Source organism: Citrus clementina, unplaced genomic scaffold (assembly GCF_000493195.1).
Source record: "Citrus clementina cultivar Clemenules unplaced genomic scaffold, Citrus_clementina_v1.0 scaffold_3, whole genome shotgun sequence".
Lineage (NCBI taxonomy): Eukaryota > Viridiplantae > Streptophyta > Magnoliopsida > Sapindales > Rutaceae > Citrus > Citrus x clementina.
The window spans coordinates 40,897,743-40,921,743 of record NW_006262339.1 but is presented as its reverse complement, the minus strand read 5'-3'; the positions used below and the strand labels follow the sequence as shown (position 1 = coordinate 40,921,743).

Below are 24,001 nucleotides of genomic sequence, written 5' to 3'. Positions count from 1 at the left end.
GGTCTTTTACGGACTTTTTGTCAAGGACATGGTCATTGCTGTAAGTATGGCTAACAATATCGTTGATTGTTTGTTTGATGAGAAAATGATTGAAACCCCCCTGGCGTTAAATCTGTAACAGCCAATTCACTTTTTCTAAGGGCAGCACTTCCCTCAAATTTCCAACAAAAGAAACATAATTTTATAAGATTTTAAAAGACAGAATAAATAACGTTTGCTGAAAATGATTTGGCTGTAAAAATTTAAACACCGGGGGGTTTCAACGGGTTTTAAAATTCAAGTACGTAAATTTGATACGGTTTCTTTTTCTTGTTTCCCAATCATATTAATTGCTCATAGCATTCTTGTTGCTTAATTTTGGATGGTCAGTTACCAAACGTCTTAGGATTTTTATTTGGGATTGCCCAAATGATCCTATACCTCGTATACAAGGGCAAGAAGGGCAATGAATCAAATCAAAAGCAGCAAGAGTGTACAGAAATGAAAATGAACTTGACTGAAGATGACAAAGCTTACACAAAAGACAATAATCAACCTACAGATCTTCAAACCAACTGACAGATGAAGGTTTTGTTTCAACGAAGGAGCTTGGAATTAAACGCGAATGTCTGATAAAAAAAATCCATGCATGCTGTGGTTTAATTATGTCTTCTAATTTTCATGGATGGGACAAAGGATTAATTTAAGATTGAGAAATGTGAAACAGTACAATATATAAGTTCCTCTTTTATATAATATTGTGTTTGGTATCATATTTACATCTATGTAAGTTCCAGTTTACTTGTGGTGACAACTCAAGTTAATAATCAAAATAATATCCGGTATACTTTTATTTCTTTCTAATTTATTATATAAATTAATTGCAGCGAAGGATCATGTTGAGATGAATGAACGAAATTGAACAGATATGGTAGTCAAAAGAGTCAAATGGTGCAAGAAGAATAAGAAGAAAAATTTCTCAGTTCTCAATATCTACTTATAATTTTTAAGTGTGTCCCAAAATAATCAATCATTCAGTTATTTTATTTATTTATGTTTTTACTACCAAAAGCTAGCTTGAAGATATTCAAGAAGAAAATTTATTTACCAAAGAGGCAGTGAAATTTTATGGAGTTTTATACGTATCTAAAAAGGAAGTTAAATTGAAACATTTAAAGAAGCTGAGATCATGATATAAGCCGGTCTAATATAAGGTCGAAATCATTGGGTTTTTATTTATATGATCAGGCTCCTCTTAAATCAAGAAAGTAATTGACTTGCCATCTAAGAATTTTTAATACTAAAGTGTTTCAACAATTAAAAACACTGTAAAATTTTGATGGTTACAGCATTTTTATGTACAGGCCTCTGCAACTCATTTATTGCCAATTGAGCAATATGCTCCCAATTAATGTCAGCTAAAGGTTAAAATAATAATAATGTGCTAAATAAATTCTGTTACCCCGATAATCAGTCTGGTATAAATCGTGCCTTGTTGTGTGATTCTTAGTTCAAATATTGTTGGATTGGATTTAAGATGACCAATCGAATAATTTTTTTTTTTTTTAATAAGGAATTATAACCTTCATTCATTTAGAGATTGAAGAAGATACATAATGTTGTCTGGGAATGTACCCATCCATCCAACAGACTCATCATATTCAAGGCTAATTTAGTTAAAGAGCGGGCATGGACATTACAATGTCTTGGAATATATTGTACTTTAACTTTACAAAATCCCTTAGCTAGATCTTGGACCTCCGATATCACCCAGAAAACTTCAGTTCTACCGCCCTTCTTGCAATTTATTTTGTTAAAATGTGGAATCTAAAATGTGAACATTGGATTCCATTTAAAAAAAAAAAAAAATTCTGACAAAAAAATTAATTTGAAAATTGATATAATTCAATGGAATTTTTAATTGGAAATCTAAGGATGTTCTGCATTTCAAAATGTAGATAGATCAAACTGGAGCTTTGCAATGCGTTCATATTTCTTGATATCCAAATTTATGGGCACTGACAGTCAACCATATGGGCTGCCGCAGATACCACAGCCTCTCTACTCTTTTATGTACATGCGCAGCAATTAGGTAATGGAGCTGGGAAGCAGATTACTTCTCAGATTTCTACCCGATCAATTTCGCTGTCATCCTCATTCTCTGAACTTAACTCACCTCTGGAAATCATATTCATGAGGGTTTTTGTAGCTTGGCCAACAGCATGAGAAGTCTTCTTTGCAGCCCCAGCAACTACAGGTTGCAAAGAGATGATGGGTAGACTTGCCCGCTCTTGAATAATTGCTAAATCATACAAACAGTCGCAGAAAATCAGTCCTGGTAAACGAATGGAGAATGACAATAATTTTTAATAGTTAGAGAGGGTTTTTGTTTTTTTTTTTTTGGGGGGGTGGGGTGGGGGTTTAAAGCGATGAAAAACAGTTCGAAACTTACAGATAGTCTGTTGGTGAGCAAGTGTACCAATCTGTCGGATTCCAGCTTCTGCTGCCTGCACTGCTTGGGCTGATTTGTTAACCCCATCAGCTATCTCTTGACTGGGTGACATTTAAAATTCAAAATCAGAAAAGACAGCATGACAATTAAAGTAATCACATTTATGAATGTATGGACACAAACAATTTAGTTAAATCTTTAGGATTTTAGTTGTCACCTCAAGTCACTCAATTCCAGTGTAAGATCACTGATCTCCATTCCTGAAAGCCTAATGGCAGCCATTGTACTGGGAAGTTCTTCCCGGGCTGTATCTGCTAGCTTTGAAAGAGATGTTGCTGCTCTACCCATAGCCTAAAAAAAGATGACAAAACAGACAAATAGAACCCATTGTTAGAAACAAATTACACCTGATAATTCAACTACATAACAAGAATTTAATGTCTGATGAAAATTTTATAATCATTAAAGATAAGGAGTCAAAAATGAACATCCCTCTCTTCTTTCTCACATTAAACTAACTGTGGGGAATGGTAAGGATATTCAGTTTTGGAAGGATAAACAGTTACGAGATTTTCTTTATGTTCCCTCGCCTCTATAGGTTCTGTCTTACAAGAAATGTTCCTATAAATTTATGTGCATCTTCTTCCTCCTCGTTGAATTGGCATTGGAATTTCAACTTCAAAAGAAACTCAAGTGATAAGAGAGATTCAAGATTACACTTCTCTCTTGCGGTGGTTAGACAATGTAGCTATTGAAGAAATGAAAAAAAACAGAAGATTGTGGAGTTTGGAGACATCAGGACATTATTCTTGCAAATTTTATCTGAACTGGATGATTAATGATGTCTCCTTGGCCAAATTTTTACCCTCCAAATCGATTTGGAAGGCTAGTACTTCCCCTAATATTCAAGTCTTTTTGTGGGAAAGGCACAAGGAAAATCAAATTCTGGAGAAGTGAGTCAAAGAAAGTTCCCTAATATGTGTCTATCCCCATCATGGTGTGAGATGTGCAAAACAAGTGCTGAAACTTCTAATCATCTTTTTCTTCATTGTTTTGTGGCCCCTAAGTTGTGGAGTAGGTTATCCAAAGAGGCTAGCATTTTGTGGGTCATACCGGGTTGTTGTGACTCTATTGTTACGAAGAATTCGTTTGCTTTTGGTAAAGGAAAAAAGGCCAAAATTCTTTGGAACTCTGCTGTGGCAGCTCTTTTTTGGGCAATGTGGCAGGAAAGAAATCTTCGTATTTTGAAGGGAAAAATACAGTAACATTGAGAATTGTAGGATAGAGTTCGTCTTCTAGCTTCACTGTGGGCTTCAGTTTCTAAGGAGTTCGAAGATTCATCTAAGCTGGGAGAATGTTTTGAGATAAGTGTCTAGGCTGGTCTAGTTTTGTAGAGGGGAGATGGCATTTTTTTTAATAGCACAGAAAAGTTTTCATTATTTCGCTTTCTTAATGGACAGCTGGTCAACTCCTTGTAACAATTCTTCATCTTCAATACAATTTACAGTTTTTATCAAAGAAGGAAAAAAAAACAAAAAAAGATAAGAAGCCAAACAGGAAATGAAAAAAGAATAAATGCACTCCTACAGATGATCCAGTAGTATCAAAGAGAATCAGATAAAAGGTCAATAATTCCATGAACCTACAGTGGACAGATTTACAAAGCCTTATGAATTCTATAACCATCGTGAATGTCCAATTACTGATGGGTATTAAATTGCAGAGCATTATTTAAGTCACTTACCAAAATTTCTCATTGAATCAGAAATGTGAAACTGCCATGTATTATTTCACTAATAAACAGATGTGCTGCAATAGGCAACATGACATTACAAAGAGTTGTCACTTTCAAGAACCTCAAGATACTCCCCAAAGTGTATGCAGGAATGAAACATCAATGACCTACAAGCACTACTCCCTTTAAATTGGTTACCATAGATGAGAAAGATAAGCGCTTTGGTTCCAGAACCCCACCATTGTTGTCCGTGGCAGTAATGCATCTAGAGTTTATTATTTTATCTACTAAATCGGCAGGGAAATGACATAACAATACCCCATCTGACCAAAATCATATTCTAACACATTGAAATTTCATTGTTTGGACGCACAGAAAATGACCAATTTTTATATGCTAAGTTTGTTTCTTCTGCATGATTATCAGATCCCTAGGCCAGCCAGAACACAAACAAATCATAAAACCAACCAGCAGGAATCTGGGCAATTATCACAAACTAACCTTCCAATTCCAACCAATCTGTAATACATGATTGAAGCTTATACCAGGCGAAAGCTTGAAAGATTCAATTCAGGTGAGAGGCACATGGATCTATTAAAGTCGTGATTTTATACAACATTATAAAACCCGTGGCACAGTCATTTCCAAATTAAATTGAGCAATACAAATGAAAATAGAAGAGACTACAAAAAAATGAATCAAGTACCATTTCATGCAGAGTTCATATAATAGACCACACTTACATAAAGTGCTGGGATGGCCGCAACAACAAGACTTGTAAAAGCCACAGAAGTCTGCAGGCAAACAAACTGACTTATTCCATGAGTATCAAACCAAATAGCCAAGACTAATAATCAACAACCAAAGGTGGATAATCATATTTAAAATTTTCCAACTCAAAGAAATCCAAACCTAACAACACCATTTCAGTGTTCAAAGAACTTAAAGATAAAGAATTTTCAGTTAAAAGAATTCACAACATTATCCCATTAATTACCTCAATGTCATCCCCAAATATTCTCCTAACTAGTTCACAAACTATATTTGTAATCAGCAAATTAGCTTATGAGATCGATCCAAATTACTCGAAAACCCACAAAAACACAAGAGAAATTACCCACCAATGAATTCAGGCCTTTACCACCTAATCCCCAAATATTCTCCTAAATTTGCAGGTCCAGACAGCAGTTTGATTCGAAAACTATCGACAAACAATCCCAAACCATTAAGCTCTCAAATACAATAAAACCCACAAAACCATATCCAAAGCCTGATATAATCACCATTTGTTGCCATGCCCCATACTACCATGTTGTTCAAATTTGCATACAGCTTCACAAAACAAACCATAAACGAATTCAATACTCTAAAGCTACTAAACAGAACAAAATGAGAAAAAAAAAGAAAAAGAAAGAAACGCTCATAAACTCACACAAAAACAGACATAACCATCAAAGAAAAAAGAAGAAAAAAAAACAAGAACGAGAGTATAAAATTAAAGAAAAAGCATACCGTGCAAGCAATAAAAGCTAACAAAAAGAAAGCTTGATCACTCAAGCTGAGTTTAGCTGGCGGAAGACCCGAGGGAACATTTGCAGTTGCCACTTGCACGTTGTAATCCGTCTTCAATTCCCCTTCTTCAGGAACCGAATTCTCCGAAACGCGGTTTAAAAGCTCACTGGAGTTGTGGGGTTTCGTGGGATTGAAACAGCAAAATGGGACCAAAAAGGAATGCTTTTTGGAGGTTAAAGAGATGAATTTGGAATGAGAAATTGACGGTTTGGGGAAATAAATCGGAATTCTGGATTCAAATTTGAGAAATGGAGTGAGTGAGTGTGAGGGATTGGCTGTTATTAGATTTGGTTTCGTAATCATTGTTGCAAATTATGAACAACTGAGAAGAGGAACAGGAGTTCAGTTGAAGAATGTTCAGTCTTCCGTGCTTTAAAATTAGGAAATAGAAAAATGTTTTTAAATTCTGTTTTCGATTTGGTTGATATGTACCCACTTCTACCACATGTTATATATAATTTAAATAGAATCATTTAACTAAATAATTTAAATTTATTTAGTCTAATATTTTTATTTAATAATTATCAATAACATCATTTTAAAAGATTAGTACAGATGCCGGTTCAATTCTGAATCTAAATTTGAAATAATAAATACATAATTTAAGGTTTGCTTTTGTTGACCAAATAACTTAAAATAATTTTTTTTAAAGATTTTTTTCTCTTCCTCGTTGCAATTAGAATCTCCTATATGTTCCTATAAAATATAAAAATCATGTTTTTTATAAATTAACAATCAACCAATCAATTGCATCCTTTTTAATTTCTTTTTGTCGCCTAAGTTCAAAATTTTTGTGATTAATTTAAGAGCGATATGCTTACTTAGGCCTTTTATTTATTTATTTTTGACTTAAAAACTTAATTAACTTAATTTTAATTAGATAAATTATAAAATCTGTTTATTTTTCAACTTAATGAAAAGTTCCAGCCATTAAATCTTTAAGTTATTAAGCTTAATTTCAATATGATTTAGATTCAGGCATTCATCTCTATTCATAATTTAAATTAATTCAGATTTCAAACAAAAAAACAAATGCCACTTTAGTTAGAACAGTAAAAATTTATCATTTGAATTAAAAATAATAAAGCTTAATAATTTTTCGTTACTTGAATCAATTAGATAGTGGTACATCATTTATCGCTTTTGTTGGAATATAAACTAAATATTCCAACTAAGGGTCTGTTTCTTTTTTTTTTTCGACTTAATGACTTAATTGACTTAATTTTAATATGTTAATTCATTAAATCCGTTTTTTTTTTATCTTAATAAAAATTTTAAATCACTAAGTCATCAAGTTATCAACCTGAGAGAGAAACATTATCCCATTTGGAGCCTTTAATTTAGTATTATATTATTTTTTATCTCATAATTCGTGAAAAAAAAGAAGAGTCATAATTATTATTACTTTTGTATAGAAAGAAGTTTGATTAAAATAATATATACTTTTTTTTTATTTGAAGAATTTTTTAGGAGATGATTTTTTTTACCACTCTTCTACTTATCACATAAACAAATAAATAAATATTTAAAGAGTTAAATTAGAAGTTTTTTTTTTTTTTTTTGTTGGTGATACTTCCTCCACTTCTGCATTTAGTTAATCACTCCCTCCAAATCCAATAGCCTCCTCCATCTTCTCCTTAAATAACTTAGATAAGGAATCCAATCAATTGCGTAAGAGTGAAGGACTAAGGTAATTGCAAGCTGATGCTATATAAATGCATCATCCAAATCAGTTATGTTTGAATTAACTATCCATTCAAGATTTCTATCTCTTCATTAATTCCCTAGTCCTAGTGAAGAACTATTAAAAGAAAAATTTAAGTACTTCAAAATTTTAAAAAAATATATATATATGCAAAACCTACTTCAATTGGCAATTACGCAATCACTCAGCACCTTATTTAAGAAAGGAAAGGCTAGAGATTGGCAACTTTATTTTCTTCCCGAGGATAAAAGCCGTAAACCTCCTATAACCGAGTCAGAAATAAAGTGACAACAATAGAAGATAAAAAAAAAAAACTTTTCTTCCAAATACAACAAGTGGATCCCGACTCATTTAAAGTATGTCACTAAATTAATTTTTACTATAAATATTATGAAATATAAAATAAAACGAACGTCCACAAAGTCACAAAAAATTAATTCATGTTTTATAATTTTTGTCTTATCTTTAATATTTAAATGTTCGTGTATTTTATTTTATGTTTTATGCAATACATTCCAAATACTCACAACCTTTTCTTTTCCTCCCCCGGTTTAAACATTTAAAGCCCATATTTTCAAGTTTAATTTAGTTAAATAAAATTTAAAAATTATAAAATTGTCAAATAAATTATATATATATATATATATATATATATATATATATATATATATATATGAAACCTAAAATCTAGGTTTTTTGAGTCTGGCCTGGGTGTTCAAAAAAACATGTCCAGGCCGCATTCGGGTATTGCCATACCAACGGTCGCATTGCCATTCTTGCCACAAGCCTGAGTTTTTAAGGTAAAATAGCTTAAGCCATTAAATATGCTCTTGTGAAAAAAAAATACAAACTTGTAACAGGTTACTAATTAATTCAATTAATCAATTCTCTTGTTCAACAGGATAATTGAATTTTTTTAACCTGAGAAATTAATTAGATTTGTATATTATCACATCAATTTAGGGAAAAGGATGCCTACACCCAAAATTACTAGAAAATTAACTCAAAGACATCAACAAATCAAAGCAAAAAAAGCTGCTAACTCAAAGCAAAAAACAGAAAAAAAAAGCCAAAAATAGCATAAAAGTAAACCAAAAATAGTAGCAAATTAAGCCAAAAAATAGTAGGAAATCAAGTCCCAAAATAGAAGAAAATGAAGCCCAAAAGTAGTACAAAATTTATATATGAACAATTGCTTGGGATGGCAATAGGTATGTTAGGTTGGATCTACTCTATTGTAGATCTAAATTTATAATAAAAATTGAGATTCGTATTTGCTCCAGATCCGTCATGGATCCATATTTTTTCATATCTAGATCCAAAAAAATAAATAAATAAACCAAAATTACTCTAAATCAGTTATGAATTCTAAAACTCAATATTAAAGGAGTAATAATTTTTAAAAAAGAAAATTTAAAGACTAAACTGTATTGATAACATTTAAATTATATAATTTGTCTTAAAAATCTAATAAAATATTGTAGCTTATGCTTTTATACCAAAACAAACAAATAAGAAAAATAATAAAATATCCATAAAAAATAATTGTAGGAATAAAATCAATGTAATATTCTAATGTTTTCTTTATCATCCTGATATCTACGACACACCCATCATCAATCATACGACATAAATAATGTTATGAGAATTTATATTCAGTGCTTTTTATTTTTATTATGACCATATTTAATTAAATATATGAATAACATAATATCACTAATTAATGATTACACAACATAAATAATGTTATGAGAAAATAACAGAAAAGGAAAATCAAGTCTAAAGATTTACTTGGTAATTAAAGGATTGACTTAAGTATTCAAATAGAGTGGAGAAGTAATAATAGACTGAAAAGAAAAAAAGAGGTTGAATAGGAGAGTGAAAGACTTAAAAAAAAATTAGGGCCGGTTGCACCAATTTTACTTTACCCTTAGTTATTTTTGTCTAATTTTCATTTAAACTTACAAAACCAAGTCTTTAAGTTTTGAGATTTTTAAATACATACTAAAAACTACTAATATGCTATGAATTAAATTAAAAGGAAAAAGATATGTATCTAAATCTAGATATTAAAATAGATTCAAGCATGCTTCAGATCTGTCTTATATTAGCGCATCGATATTTAAATTCAATCCAAGTCAATTTTAGATCGATCCAAATCGGATTTGGATCACATAGATCTTGAGTTAAATCCTAGACATTGCCATTCCTAACAATAGATAAAAGAAGATTGTAGTAAATTGGCACAGAAACAGCAGATTAAAAAAAAAAAACTGCATTAAAATAAAAAACAGTAGGAAATCAAACTCAAAAACAGCAAACAATTAACCCATAAATAGCAGCAGGTCAAAATAGAAAAGGCAATAAATGACCCGAGAACAACAGCCAAAAACAACAAGAAATGAAATCTAAAAAATAGCAGCAAAATAACCTAGAAACAACAAAAAAGATCAAAAACAACAACACACTAACTCAGCAACAGTATCCCAAAACAACAATGCAAAAAAATGGAAAAATTTTGAGGGGTTCTAATGGCAGTTTGGGGCTGCTTTCACATCTTTCATGTTTGAATTTACATATTTCTTATTCTTGCAACAAATAGAAGATGCAAACAAACGCAAATATGAACAGCGTAAGGGAGAGCTTGCAATCTTTTTTTAATGCGAAACGTTGTTAGCATGCCAAGAAATGGTCCCATATTAACCTCAAGTAGTCCTTAAATCCATTGTAGATGGAATCAGCATCAATCTTCCCGTCCTGACAATTGATATAAAAAGTAACAAGCATATATTAATGAAAGACGAAAGTTATCAAATACAACACTTATTTAGTATGAGCATGGAGACAAAGATATATAGGAAATAATGTGCAAAAGCAATCAGAGTTATAGCAACTGAAATTTTATGTTTCCATACACTAATCGTGGAATTGAAGCAATTAACAAACTCTAGCCACTCTTCGATCAATGGTGATTGCAAAACCAAAGTGTAAGACAAGCGTATAAGTCAGAAGCAGGAAGCTCAGTATTGAAATCAAATTTACTCCAAGATCGGCAATAGGTAAAAAGTCATTTGTTACCTCCGACAGAATAAATATGCTAACAGAAAGGGACAACTGTATAAACACTAAAAAGAGTTAAGTGAAGATGATCTATTAGCATATTGCTGTCTCTCTCTCTCTCTCTCTAGAGCAATCTCGAAGGAAAGACCCAATCAGCATCAACTAATAGTAAAATTTGAAAAATAAAGTATAATTACGGCACAAAATACAACTTCAATAAGAGACGTATGAAGATAAATTATTTTTAATATTAAGATTTAACAGCAAGAAATTCAAGCTCTATGTAGTCATATACAAAGATATCAGGTTAAGTGATATAAGTTAAAGCAAAATTAAAGCAGCAAATACCTGAATCTCTGAAACTATACTTCTCAACTCAAGACTAATCTCAATCGCAGTTTCCCCAGTTGCCGTCTTGAAACGAAATCGATCAGCATGCCTGATCTTGAGCCTTAGTGATGGGCTTTTATATGATTTAGTTTCAGTGTGCTGAACCCCAATAACTCTGTATCTATCCCCCCAATATGACTTCCCCATGGGCCATCTTAACCCACCCTTTACCTTCGGATCCAGAATGGCTAAATCAATCAGATTTCTAATGCTGTTCATTTCGTCGTCCTAAAATTCATTTAAAAAATTCAGTATGATCATAAAATTCATTTGCAGGGATTACATAGAAAATATAATATATGGTCAATACATATTCAACCTCTATTGTTTTTGGCTTACAACTCAAATTGGCATCAGGAATATGAAATCAAAATTTACATTCTTCAAAATAGATTAAAAATGCACACACACACACCCCAACAACAACAAAAAACTTCTATTTAACTTTTGTTTTAAGTCTAAATGATGGTAATTTTGAAAATATAATGATTTATCTATTACTCCATTGTTAGCATTAGTAAAGTTTCCGATTTCAAGGAAAAAATAATAATCCTCAAGAATTAGGATTACTACTGACGATTTGTTGATGTCAATACTGAGCGAAAAGGGGCATGCACGACTAAAGTTTAACCGATTTTAAGCATATATATATTTCTCAACCATTTGAAAGTAAACCTTCGAAGTAATGATGAGAATTCTCTTATATTCCCCAGACTTGAATGTGCCTTCCTTAGCGTTTGTGATGATGTGGTTCTAATCAGCAATGACCAGATGAAAGAAAAGGGCAAAAAAAAGGGGTAACTCAAAAGTCTAGCTAAAACACATGCAAAGTAGCAGATTAACTTACAGAGACAGCAGCAAAGGTTTTCTTTGAACGAAGAGCCAACCTCAGGTCTAGGTTTTTATCAATGGACGATATGTTTACTACCAGGTGACGAAGTGGGTCTACATAGACCTACAAGAAAAATATTCATATTTAGGATAAGACTACACAGACGATACCAATAAATAAGGAAATAATAGATACATCATGACTGAAAGGGAAAGAGTGGCACTGTCAAAGATAAAATAAATAAACGACTGCCACGAGTTACTTGATAGGACGTCTCCATATTCCAATAAAAAAGATTACTGAGATCTAAATCCCATGATGCCGAAAGGAATTCCTGAAGATTGGCATGTTCGATTTTGTTCACTGTCAGCAGCATTTTGTAATTTAAGAGTCTCATCTGTAATGTTATGCATAGTTTGTTGGTTTAGACATTCAATTACAAGTTACCACTAAATTCAAATTTTAATTGGTTTATAATAATTATTAGGTCTTTCCTTGTAGAATCAACAAGCCTATTCCTCAATCGGATGTAGAATTAGTCGTATTTCATTATAATTTTCTTCTTATTTTCCATTTTAAATTCTTTTCCTTTCTATTGATATTATTCCTGGAAAGACTTCTAAAAGGTGTTAGTGAGACACACAGGTTTCTATCCTTCTTAGGTCTCTTTCGTAATCTTTATTGCTTTTATTTCGATATCTCCTTCATAATTCACAGTGACTAGATTATATTCAAACAGTCATCTATTTAATTCAAAACATCAGAAGTCTTGTTGCAATGTTTGAACTAGCAAAATTCTTCTTTAAAGTGAAGGCAACACACACAAGATTCAATGCATTGTCCATAACTAATAGTTGGCCAGGAGCAGAGCACTTGCCTTATAGAGCTCAAGCGTTTTATCTTCTTTAACAGTACATCTGCATGAAATGGATAAGTTTGGTCGCTTGGTGTCAGACAGCTACACAAGAAGGAGGGGGAAAAAAAAAATCAATGGATAGTTAAGTGAGAGATAAAAGGAACTTGATCATGAATACTGAAGTGAGTATCAGAAGAACGACCATGATGCGGTATACATCCTCGTACTCTTCAAAATCAACTCCAATTTTTGGCACAACTTCATTTATTATTTTTTCAGCGTATGTAGCAGGGACATCATTGTAAAAGAATTTGGTCAATTGCCTCAAAATCGTTTCTTCAGCAACCTGACCTTCTCTTACACTTTCTAAGCCCAGTGAATTGTCCCTGCTTCCGAATGAATGATAAAATAATTATTTTTTTTGTGGCAGTTTTAATATGAAAACTAGTGGAGGCTTCAAAGATGTGACTGAATAATGGAAATATTTGATACATGTAGCATTTTCGTTGCTTTAATTTCAAAGTCGAAAGAAAGGAGTGGAATGATCTAACACACAACACATCCAAGCTGTAACAGCAATGGAATAAGATCTCATACCCAAGGAAGACAACATGGCCAAATCTAGCGACCAATCTTGGCTTTTCCTCCATTTCGTTGTTGACAATCTTACAAGCACTCAATACATCTGGCCATACATCTTCTGCTATCGATTCCCATGGACTTCTTGGTATATTCTCTCTCACTTCATCATTATCTACCAACCAAAAAGCCAAATGTCAACGTAACTGAAGTCAACACCAGACATAAATCAAGAGCAAGAGTAGAACATATTAAGATAAAAACAAAAAATGCAGACCACTGACCTTTAGCCAGATTATTGTTCGCCAAAACGAAGGACTTTGCTCCTCTTTTAGGGTGAGCATGCTCCAATGAAAACGGCTGAAGATGGACAGAAGAAGGAAAGCAGATATCATCATCTGAGCCAACAGCAAGCCACCTGTATGCGGTAATATCTGCATACACGATTTTCGCACCCATGTCTGCATTATGCCTGGGTGATCCCAGGTTTAATTTTCTGTTGAATTTAGGCACAGGCATCACCGGCGGTGGAGATGGCATCAGGGGGTACTCTGAATGCCGTTTATGTGGTGGAATGTAAGCCATGGTGATAATATTAAATTCGCACTACCTTAAACCAAACCAGGAATAATTAGTATGTACATAATCATGTGAAATGAAATCAGTATTGCCTGATGAACAAGCAACAAAAATACCAAGGAAAAATGAATGAGACAGATCAGAAACCCGAGGTCAAACTAAAACAAGCATTCTATAGAAATTTAAAAAAAAAAAATGTAAAAGATATCTGATAGGCCAGTTATGAAAGATGGAAAGAAAACTAAATGAAATTACTCATGCATCATTTATGATAACTTTTGATACAAACGAATTAACTCGATATAAAATGAACACAGTTAAATAGCAAAGATTAAGTTATTCACGCAGATAATTTTATCTCAGTAGCGAGACTAACGAATAGCACAACTGAAGTGAAAATATATATAATAAATTGAAGAAGAAAATCATAAGATGAGGGAAGCAATACTAACTGAAGATTTAAAATTGCTTTCAAGTGTTGGCTGGCTCAGCTGATCGTTAGAGTTATATGTCTAAATATACACCATGAAATATAATGACAGCTTACGTCAATTTTTAAATTTTTACTGTAGGAAGGAGAGACAGGGTCTCCTTCTAGCATAAGTTTTGAAGTGGGCCTTTCAGGTTTATTTTCTTTCCTCGCTTTTCGCTAATCGACAAGTTGAAAATTCGCTTCTCCTTCGGACACAAGAAACTCAACTTTATTTATCAAAAAAAAAGAAACTCAACTTTATGCTAATGTTTGCCTACTGTTTTAAACAGATTTATACAGCGTTCGCCCGATTTTAAATTAAATAAAAGGTTAAAAAATATTTTATCCATTCCATCAGTTATTAATTTTTAAAAAAAGGCAACAACCATTTAAGTTCTTGAATTTTTTTAAATACTATTTAAAAGAAAATCTATTGGAATTTGAAATTATTTAATCCAATGGTAGGATCGATTAATTAAAATCTGTTCGTAACTCTAAGGACTTAATTGATTAATTTTCAAATAATTTTATTTAACTGGTTCTTGAAAAAGAAAAAGAAAATCAGAAAATTCACCCATACGTGCTTGTATTCAATACTTTTAAATGAAAATAATAAGTGACGGGAAGAGCACAATTCACCACTTTATATTACCTAAAGAATAGCTACAGCTAATAATCTTAACCTTAATCAGACTGCAACTCTTTCTTTTCTCAGATTCTAAATGGTCAAACACAGAAGTGGATTAACACCAGCGATGTGCCGCTTGTACGCATGATGTCTTGCTTCATCAGCCCATTGGCTAGCTAATAGTGGTTAATTAGCTAAGACCACAACTATTTGATGGTTAGCTAGTAAACTTTGGAAATCAGCTAAGACAAATTAAAATAGCTATGGAGCTGCCCAAGTTTGAGCCTCCACTTGCCCTCGTGCGTGGCAAATTGTTATTAGCCATAAATTCCTATAATATGGGTCATCGGTTTTACATAATTTGAAATCATTTCAATTTTCTCTGTGGTTTTATCTAGCTCCCTTATGCTTTATATTAATTACTTAAATTATTAGTCAGTATTTCCTGTAGAAAATTATAACAGGATGGTTACTATTATTATTTTTTGTTGTTGTTGATTACATTTTCATAGATGTCCTTGAACTATGGTCTAATATCAGTACTACTCTTTAAGTTTAAATTTAGCCTCTAATGGCGCTGTTTTAATTCAATAGCAGTTAAATTAAATCAATTATAATAAAATGACATTTTTAATCTTCATATTAAAGGACACATTACCAATTAAAAATAAATATTTCTCCTTAAAAAAATCTTTTATTTCTCTCTCTCTCTCTTTGTTTGTAACTTTTACTAATATCATATTTCTATTTAAACTTTTAATAATAAAATTCATATTTTCATTATCTTTTTAATTATTATTTTTACTATTCTTGATGCCTAATTTCTTAAATTTTAAATACTATAGTAAAATCTTAAAAAATTAATAGCCTTGGTAGTGTGACTAACACTAAAAAATATATATTTGATTAAAGTTAAAATAATCATTTTTTACTTATAGTGTGATAACACCAACAATTTCATCATATTTACAAATCCCTAACTCATTTTAGGAATTTTCTATTTTATTTGCTGTAAGTATTAATTTTGTGTTTTATAAGAATATCCCTAAATTCATGATGGTTGGATCGAAAAAGGGACTTGAAATTTAGATTATGCAGACTCAAAAACCTTTGGAAGAATTGTTAGTTCTTTGATTCAACATTACTTTTGAAAGGTTGAGATTGTGTCATGTGTCTGAACTCACATGCATCTCAATGCACTATATTTAACATACATTAATTTATTAATTCAACCACCTTGATAAAAGATCCAATGAAGGGCTAACTCAAAAACCTTATCCCGGTTTGATTGTATTTGTAGCTATTGATTATGTTAAATCCAACATTTCATAATGCATCATAATGGTTGCAATTTAAAACCCTTTGATTATATTAATAAAGCTCATATAAAGGTTGTGGTTGCAAGCTCACCAAACTCTTATGTAAATGCCCACACTTCATCAAATCAGAATTTGCCTATATAAAAGCAAGATAGCTCACAAATGAATGAGGGAGTTTAGGTGTAAGTTCTATAAAGAATTTTAGTGTAAATCTAGAGAGAATTTTAGGGAAAAATGTAGTTTAAGAATATATTTTTCTCTTCTCTTTACTTTTCAATTTCTTTGTATTGTACTTTCATAAATTTATTAAATAAAAAGAGTGCTTTGTTTGCCAAAATGAGTGGCTAATTTTCTAAGATAAGGTGAAAGGTGAAACTTAAGGTTTTGAATTGTGGATTTAATTACTATCTCAAGTGAATTTAAAGTTTATTGTTTTTATTTACATGTTTATAAGTTGTATTTCCTACCAGTTAAATTCCTAAAAATTTTAGAGAACTTGTCGAATTGACATGAAACTCTTTAGAAGGCATATAAATTGAGACCCTAGGAAAAAAAAAAGGAGTTGACTTTAAGCCTGGATAAGGTTTTACGATTATTTGGGCCTAAATCGAAGGATACAGTACACTTTTTATGTCTTTTTAGGGGCGTTTCATCATTGAAGGGGTTGGGGGCTGAATTTCGAATTGCGGTTTGCACGCACGTAGACTTTTGTGAGATGAGACCATAAGATTAAATCGAATTTGATTCTTAGACCTAAGTGAAGTTTTGTGCCCATTGTTTCAGAAACCAATGGCAATAGCCATCATTCTCGACCATTTTAAGGACGTTCTCACTATTGAAGGGGTTGGGGGTTTAATCTCAAGCTAATTTTTGGAATGGATGTAGACATTGGTAAGACAAGATCACAAGATAAAATAGGAGTCGATTCTAAAGCCTGGATGAGGTTTTGCGCCCATTTAGGCTCAGAATCAAAGGCCATGGCATATAACTATGTGCCTTTTTGGGGGCAAGTTCGCCGTTCAAGGGGTTGGGGGTTTAATTTCAAGCTGATTTGTTGCATGTACATAGACATTGACAATGCGAACCATTAGATCAAACAGAAGTCACTTGCAAGGCCTGAGTGATGCTTTATGAGGTTTTTATAAGACCTTCAGAATATTTGAAAAAAATTCCTGAAAATTATGGAGGACTTGTTGGATGGATGCTAAACTCTTGGGGAGATATAGATATTAGTGAAATGAGACCATAGGAACAAAACAGAGTCAATTTCAAGGCCTCAATGAGGATTGATGACTGTTTGGGCCTAGAATTGAAGGCTATAACACATGTTTTGGGCCATTTTAAGGCCATATTCACTGTTAAAGGAGCTGGGGGTTAAATTTTGAGCTAATTCTATGCAAATATCTAAGCGTTGGCAAGATGAGACCATAAGATCAAACGAAAGTCGATTCTGAGGTGGGTAAAGTTCTATAAGACCATAGGAATAATTTTTAAAAAGATACCTAGAAACTATAGAGAACTTGTCGACTTGAAGCGAAACTCTTTGGGAGACATAGAAGTTAGTGAAATGACACTAGAAAAACAAATGATAGTTAATTTACAACAATTTTAGCCTATAACAGAAGGCTATAGCAGACGTTCTAGGCCTTTTTTTTTGGGTCATTGATGGGGTTATGGGATGAACTTCAAGTTAATTTTTTGTATGCACATACAAATTTAGGAGAGAAGATTGAAGGATGAAATGAGAGTCGATTTTAAGGCTCATGTGAGATTTTATACCCATTGAGGCCTAGAATCGAAGCCTATTGCATGTGATTTTGGGCTTTTTGGGGCGTATTTGCCATTAAAGGGGTTGGGGGTTGAATTTTGAGATGATTTTACTATATATGTTGACATTCGTGAGACAAGATACAAGATCAAACATGAGTTTAATTCGAGGCCTGGGTGAGGTTTTACGAGATCTTTACGAGACCACAAGAATAATTTTCAAAATATTCCCAAAAATATTGGAGAACTTGTTAGAATGACACAAAACTCTTAGGGAGGAATAGACATTGGCAAAATGAGGCTATAGGAATAAACATGAGTTAATTCTGAGGCCCGAGTGAGGTTTTATGACTAGTTAGGCGCAGAACTAAAGATTATAACACATGTTCTGGGCCATTTTTAGGGGCATTTTTGTTATTGAAGGATTTGAGAGTTGAATTTCGTGCTGATTTTTTGTGCATACATAGACATTGGTGAGATGAGACCACAGAATCAAATGTAAGTCGATTATGAAGCTCGAGTGACATTTGCACCCACTTGGCCAAAAACCGAAGGCTCTAAATATGGTTCTAGGTCATTTTAGGGGTGTATTAATGGTTGAAGGGTTGGGTGTCGAATTTCGAGCTAATTTTTAACATGCATGTAGATATTAGAAGAGGAGACCCTGGGATCAAACATGAGTCGATTCTGAAGAGGTCTTTAGAGACCACAGGAATAATTTTTAAATAAATTCTTGAAAATTTGAGAGAACTTGTCATCGACATGCAACTCTCTTAGAGACGTAGACATTGATGGAATAAGATCACAGGAATAAACAAAAGTTGCTTACAAGGTCTTTATGACCATTTAGAACAGACTGAAGGCTAATTATTTACATGTTGAGATGGAGAGATCGCCCAATGGTACTCTGCAATGTGGCAAAGCAATGGGTCCAACAACGGGACTAATTAAATTTAATGTTAAAAATTATCAGTGGATCCAAAAGTAGAACCCACTGCTCTACCATATGGTGTGCATGGAGCCCATGCAAGCTTCCATTTGTCAAAACGCGTTAAGAGTTATAGGGTTTCGTGGGAATTAATCAGCAAAATGGAATTGAAAAAAAGTGTTTTTTGGAGGTTAAAGAGATGAACTTGGAATAAGAAATTGAGCGTTTGGGCAAATAAATTGGAATTTTGGATTCAAATTTAAGAAACGGAGTAACATATGTGAGGAATTCGTTGTTATTAGATTTGGTTCCATAATCATTGTTGAATACTGTGAACAACTAAGAAGAGGGTGAAGAGTTTAGTTGAATGTTTAGACATTAGAAATAGAAATGGTTAAATACTATTTTTTTTATTATGTGTTAAATACTTTGTTAAAGTGAGAATATACACTAAAATATAAAAAAAAATATAAATTTTAATACATTAGAGATTTTTTTTGGTCTGTTAATGGCCTTCATATTTTATTAAAATGAAGATGCCCTCACTAAAAAATTATTATAATTATTTGGACAACAAAAGCAAACGTTATATTATAAAAATTAGTTTTTAAAAATAATTGAAAATATTAAAAAACCTGGAACTAGAATTAGGAATATACAATTTTTAAGGGAGACTGCTATGTAATTTAGAAGGAGTGGATTCTTTCTTTATTTGATGAACTTCTCCGACAAAAATACAAGTATGTCATTACGGTTAATACATGAGAAAATAATAATAATAATAATAAACCTTAATTAATTTATACAGTTGCATTTGCATCCTTCTTAATTTTTCTTTGTCACTAAGTAAAAGTTTTTTTTTTGGTTAATTTAGTCATTTCACATTATAAGGGAAAAATATGACAATCGCAATAACAAAAAAAATTGTTAAAAAAGCTGAGTGCCAAAAGAGAAACTAAGAATTATTATTATTCTTATTTTGATGTACTCAAATTAATAATAATGGAGGAAAATCTACTCATATTTTATATTTTTGTGAAAAGAGAAAAAGCCCTCATGGGAGGGCAAGCCCGTGCCCTCCACATTGTTGAAGCCATCAGCGCTTTAAAGATATATTTTTTTTTGGGCAAATATTTACAAAAAGGTCCCGATTGAGTATGTCACTAGATTAATTATGAAAGACAGGCACAAGTCTTACAAATAAACTCAAACTTTATTAATTGGATTAAAGAGGATCAAATTATTCTGCACTTTAGAGAAAGATAATATATTTTTGTTAGTTGTTACCATGCCGGGAATTTCAGAATGAGAATAAGGAACTCAAGCAACAAGCCATTACAGAGCCCACTTAAATACAATACATATTAGCAAAACATTTAAGCATTTGATACGAACATGGTCTTATTCTTGCATTTACATGTTCCTAGAGGTACAAGTAGTGGATGCACACAAACGCATGTATGAATGCGGACTGAGATTAGGGGAGAGGCAGGAGAGCTTGCAATCTGTTGACAAGAAATGGTCCCATATTAACCTCAACTGCTCTTTAAACCCGTTGTAGATGGAATCAGTATCGATCTCCCCGCCCTGAGACGATTGATTAAAAGAAAAATTAAGTAATAATTAAGCACATGTTAATGAAAGACAAAAAGATATCAAATACAGCACTAGTTTTGCAACAAAGCCATTGGAAATACCTGAATCTCTGAAACTATGCTTCTCCACTTCAGATGAATCTCAATCGTTTTCCAGCCAGTTGCAGACTCAACAATAAGTCGATCAACATTTTCTACCTTCAGCTTTAGTGATGGGCTTTTGTATGATTTAATTTCAGTGCGCCAAACTCCAATAACCGTGTATTCCCCAGAATGTGGCTTCCTCATTGGCCATCTTAACCCACCTTTTACCTCCGGATCCGGAATGGCTGAATTAATCAGAACTCTAATGCTGTTCATTTCATCATCCTGAAAATTTTACAATTTCAGTTTGATCATAGAATTCTAACCCCGTTCAGGGACAACATAAAAAATATAAGAAACGGTAATACATATTTAACAGCTATTGCTTTTGGCTTACAACTCAAAAATTCTTTTCAAGATTATGGACATGCTGCATGCATGACTAAAGTTTAACAGTTTTGAGCTTGTCATTAGTGTTTGTGTGTGTACATAGCTACGAGTTTAGGATTTCCTTAATTTCCCAGGTCTTCAATTTTTCATCCTCAGCATCTGTCATGATGAGGACTCTAATGAGCAACGAGCAAATTTATTAAAAGGAGAACGCCAGGGGGGTGTGGGGGGGGGGGAGAAGGGTTAACTCAAACGTATGCAAAGTAGCAGATTAACTTACAGAGAGAGCAGATAAGGTACTTTTCGTACACAGTGCCAACCTCAAGTCTTCATTTTTATAAGGGCATGACATATCCGCTATCATGCTTCGAACAGGGTTTAGCTCAAGCTACAAGAAATAAGTTCATATTCGAGATGAGATTCCGCTCACAACAACAATCAATAAACAAATAAATAATAGATATATATGAACCGTATGGGAAACAGCGTGGCACTTGAAAGGATAAAATATATAAATGACTACCATGAGGTACTTGAAAATTCCGGTCAAAAGAAAAAGACTATTGAGATCTAAATCCCATGATGCTGAAAGGAATTCCTAAAGATTGGCATATTCAATTTGGTACATATACAGTTTGTTGGTTTAGACATTCAATGACGAGTTGACTTAATTCAAAATTTTAATTGGTTTATATGAGTTACAAGCTCTTTCCATGTTGAATTAACAAGCTTGGTTTATATTAGTTACTATATTGTATTACTTCTTGAGAACTTTCATCTTCTTGTTCAATTTAATTTCTTTTCCTTTCTATCGAGGATATTCCTGGAGGGACTTCTAAAAGGTCTTGGTGAGACACAAAGTTTTTCGTGTCTCTTTCTTATTCTTCATTGCTTTTATTTCAATAGCTCCTTCATAATATCAGAAGTCTTGTTCCAATGTCTGAACTAGCAAAAGTCCTTAAACTACAAGCAACACGAACAAGATTTGACTCCTTGCCTGTAAATAATAGTTAGGCAGTAGCAGAAAACTTGCCTTATAGAGATCAAGCTTTTTATCCTCTTTAACAGTACATTTGCAAGTAATTTCCCGTGTGCTGTCAGACAACTGCACAAGGGGGCGTGGGGAGGAATCAACGGCTAATTAAGTGATAGATAAAAGAAACTTGGTCATGAATACTGTATTGTTTAGCAGAAGAACTACCTTGATGCGGTATATATCCTTGTGCTCTACAAAATCAACCCCAATTTTTGGCACGACTTCATTTACAATTTTCTCCATGTATGTAGCAGGGACACCTCTGCAAAAGAATCTCCTCACTAACCTCAAAGCGGTTTCAGCAACTTGACCTTCTCTTGCACTTTCTAAGCTCAGTAAATTATACCTGCATTAAGACGAATGATACAATAATTATTTCCTTGAGGCACTTTTCAAAGATGAGATACAAGAATGGAAATATTTGATACCTAGAGCATCATTTTTATTGTGAAAAAATAGGCCAAGCAGTGGTACAGTTAGTTGTCCCAATGAAATATCAAAGAACAGGACTTGGCCATGGCAACAGATTGATTTGTTTCTCGCACCAGAAATACGGCAGTACTAAGACAATGGATGAATTTGTTTCCAGCAGCGACTACTGAAATGTGCCTATGCAAAGCCAAAGCCAAATTCTAGAGGCCATGGAAGTTTCCATGAGGTACGAAGGAAGTGCACGCACTAGAAATCATTGATCTTGTCATTTTATTTTTCTTTTTTTTTTTTATAAATATTTTCCTCTTTGGCTTTTACAAGCAATGTTAACTTGTGTCCCTGGTTTGGAGATCCAATTTACAGTCTTCTATTGATGGGGCTATGGTCAATGGAAAAGCTCATAATTTTAGTTGCCATTACTTGTATGACCACAAGGTTTCTGTCAGAGTTTAGTATGAATATGCATTTTCGTTCCTTTAATTTCAAAGTCAAAAGAAAGGAAAGGAATGATATAACTCAAAACATTCAAGCTGTAACAGCAATGGAACTAGATCACATACTTATTGAAAAGAAGATATCCAAAACTAGCAGCCAATGTTGGCTTTTCCTCCATTTCGTTCTTGACAATCTTACAGGCACTCAATATTTCTGGCCATACATTTTCTGCTACCAATTCCCATGCGCTTCTTGATATATTCCCACTCACTTCATCATTATCTACCAACCCAAAAGCGAAATGTCAACATAACTAAAGTTAACACCAGACATAAATCAAGAACGAAAGTAGAACATGTTAAGATAAATTAACAAGGCAGACCACTAACCATTAGCCAGATTATTGGTCACTAAAACTAAGGGGTTTTCTCTTCTTTTATGCTCAGCAGGCTCCTCCGGAAACTCCTCACAATGGACAGAAGAAGGAAAGCTATTATCATTTTCCAAGCCACAAACAAACCATCTGTGTACGGCATGGTCAGCATACTCGACGTAATTTACTTTCGTGCCGGCATTATGCTTGCGTGATCCGAAGTTTAATTTTCTGTTGAATTCAGGCACACGCATCTCCGGTGGAGTTGGTCTCTGGGGGCCCTTCGAATGCCGCTTATGTGGTGGAATGTAAGCCATTACGATAATATTAACTTCACGCTACCTTAAACACACTAAGAACAGCACGTATTTGCAGAATTTTGTGAAATGAAATCAGTATTGGAGCATTGCCTGATAAACGAGCAACAAAAATACTTAGGAAAAATGAATTTAAATATTTCAGTAACCCAATATCAAAACTAAAACAAAGATTCTCTAGACAAAGAGAACATTTTTTTTTTAAAAAAAAGGTAAAAGATATCCTACAATCATGAAAGAAGGAATGAAAACTAAATGAAATTACTCATGCATCATTTATGATAATGTTTGATACAATGAATTAACTCTATACAAAATGACATAATAAAATAGCAAATATTAAGTTATTGAAGCAAATAATTTTATCTGAGTAGACAGTTGCTAAAGTAACCGGTGGAAACAGAAAAATATGAGCTAAAAAGAACCCACCAAAATCATCAAAGAAATGCACATAACGAGTACCCTGAAACAAAATGAAGCGAAAAG

General features: G+C 32.9%; 4 protein-coding genes across 8 annotated transcripts in view; 1 reads left to right on the top strand and 3 right to left on the bottom strand.

The window, feature by feature from the left end:
• The window catches only part of LOC18049270 (bidirectional sugar transporter SWEET9), a 1,838-nt gene extending 1,021 nt beyond the window's left edge, over positions 1–817 (top strand). The window contains exons 5-6 of the mRNA XM_006443280.2: positions 3–40; positions 370–817. Of these exons, the coding sequence (XP_006443343.2) occupies positions 3–40; positions 370–558 (227 nt within the window). The 3' untranslated portion in view covers positions 559–817. The remainder of the gene's footprint in view (positions 1–2; positions 41–369) is intronic.
• A 1,083-nt stretch (positions 818–1,900) lies between these two features.
• On the bottom strand, positions 1,901–6,149 carry LOC18048693. 3 transcript variants are annotated; one of them, XM_024187128.1, is made up of 5 exons: positions 5,679–6,149; positions 4,910–4,975; positions 2,649–2,782; positions 2,432–2,532; positions 1,901–2,281 (listed from the first exon to the last, which is right to left on the bottom strand). In XM_024187128.1, exons 1-5 carry the CDS (start codon positions 6,039–6,041, stop codon positions 2,100–2,102), a joined length of 846 nt encoding a protein of 281 aa, XP_024042896.1. In that variant the 5' UTR covers positions 6,042–6,149; the 3' UTR covers positions 1,901–2,099. The 3 variants fall into 3 exon arrangements, with proteins under 3 accessions (XP_024042896.1, XP_006443342.1, XP_024042897.1); XM_006443279.2 differs by having other exon boundaries at positions 4,910–4,960; XM_024187129.1 differs by lacking the exon at positions 4,910–4,975.
• A 3,821-nt stretch (positions 6,150–9,970) lies between these two features.
• LOC18048692 lies at positions 9,971–14,247 on the bottom strand. The gene is made up of 8 exons (XM_006443278.2): positions 14,192–14,247; positions 13,445–13,770; positions 13,179–13,335; positions 12,784–12,967; positions 12,603–12,683; positions 11,741–11,848; positions 10,852–11,121; positions 9,971–10,200 (listed from the first exon to the last, which is right to left on the bottom strand). The coding sequence occupies exons 2-8, from the start codon at positions 13,743–13,745 to the stop codon at positions 10,117–10,119; spliced, it is 1,185 nt and encodes a 394-aa protein (XP_006443341.2). The 5' UTR covers positions 13,746–13,770; positions 14,192–14,247; the 3' UTR covers positions 9,971–10,116.
• Positions 14,248–20,134: 5,887 nt separating this feature from the next.
• LOC18048691 overlaps positions 20,135–24,001 on the bottom strand; it is a 9,299-nt gene continuing 5,432 nt past the window's right edge. The window contains exons 1-8 of one of the 3 annotated variants that reach the window (XM_024188002.1): positions 23,945–23,960; positions 23,215–23,550; positions 22,951–23,107; positions 22,124–22,304; positions 21,956–22,027; positions 21,203–21,310; positions 20,551–20,817; positions 20,135–20,440 (exon numbers count right to left, since the gene is read on the bottom strand). In XM_024188002.1, coding sequence (XP_024043770.1) covers positions 20,267–20,440; positions 20,551–20,817; positions 21,203–21,310; positions 21,956–22,027; positions 22,124–22,304; positions 22,951–23,107; positions 23,215–23,515 — 1,260 coding nt within the window. In that variant the 5' untranslated portion in view covers positions 23,516–23,550; positions 23,945–23,960 and the 3' untranslated portion in view covers positions 20,135–20,266. Of the gene's footprint in view, positions 20,441–20,550; positions 20,818–21,202; positions 21,311–21,955; positions 22,028–22,123; positions 22,305–22,950; positions 23,108–23,214; positions 23,609–23,944; positions 23,961–24,001 lie in introns of those variants that run through there. The other 2 variants (XM_006443277.2, XM_024188001.1) reach the window with 2 other exon arrangements.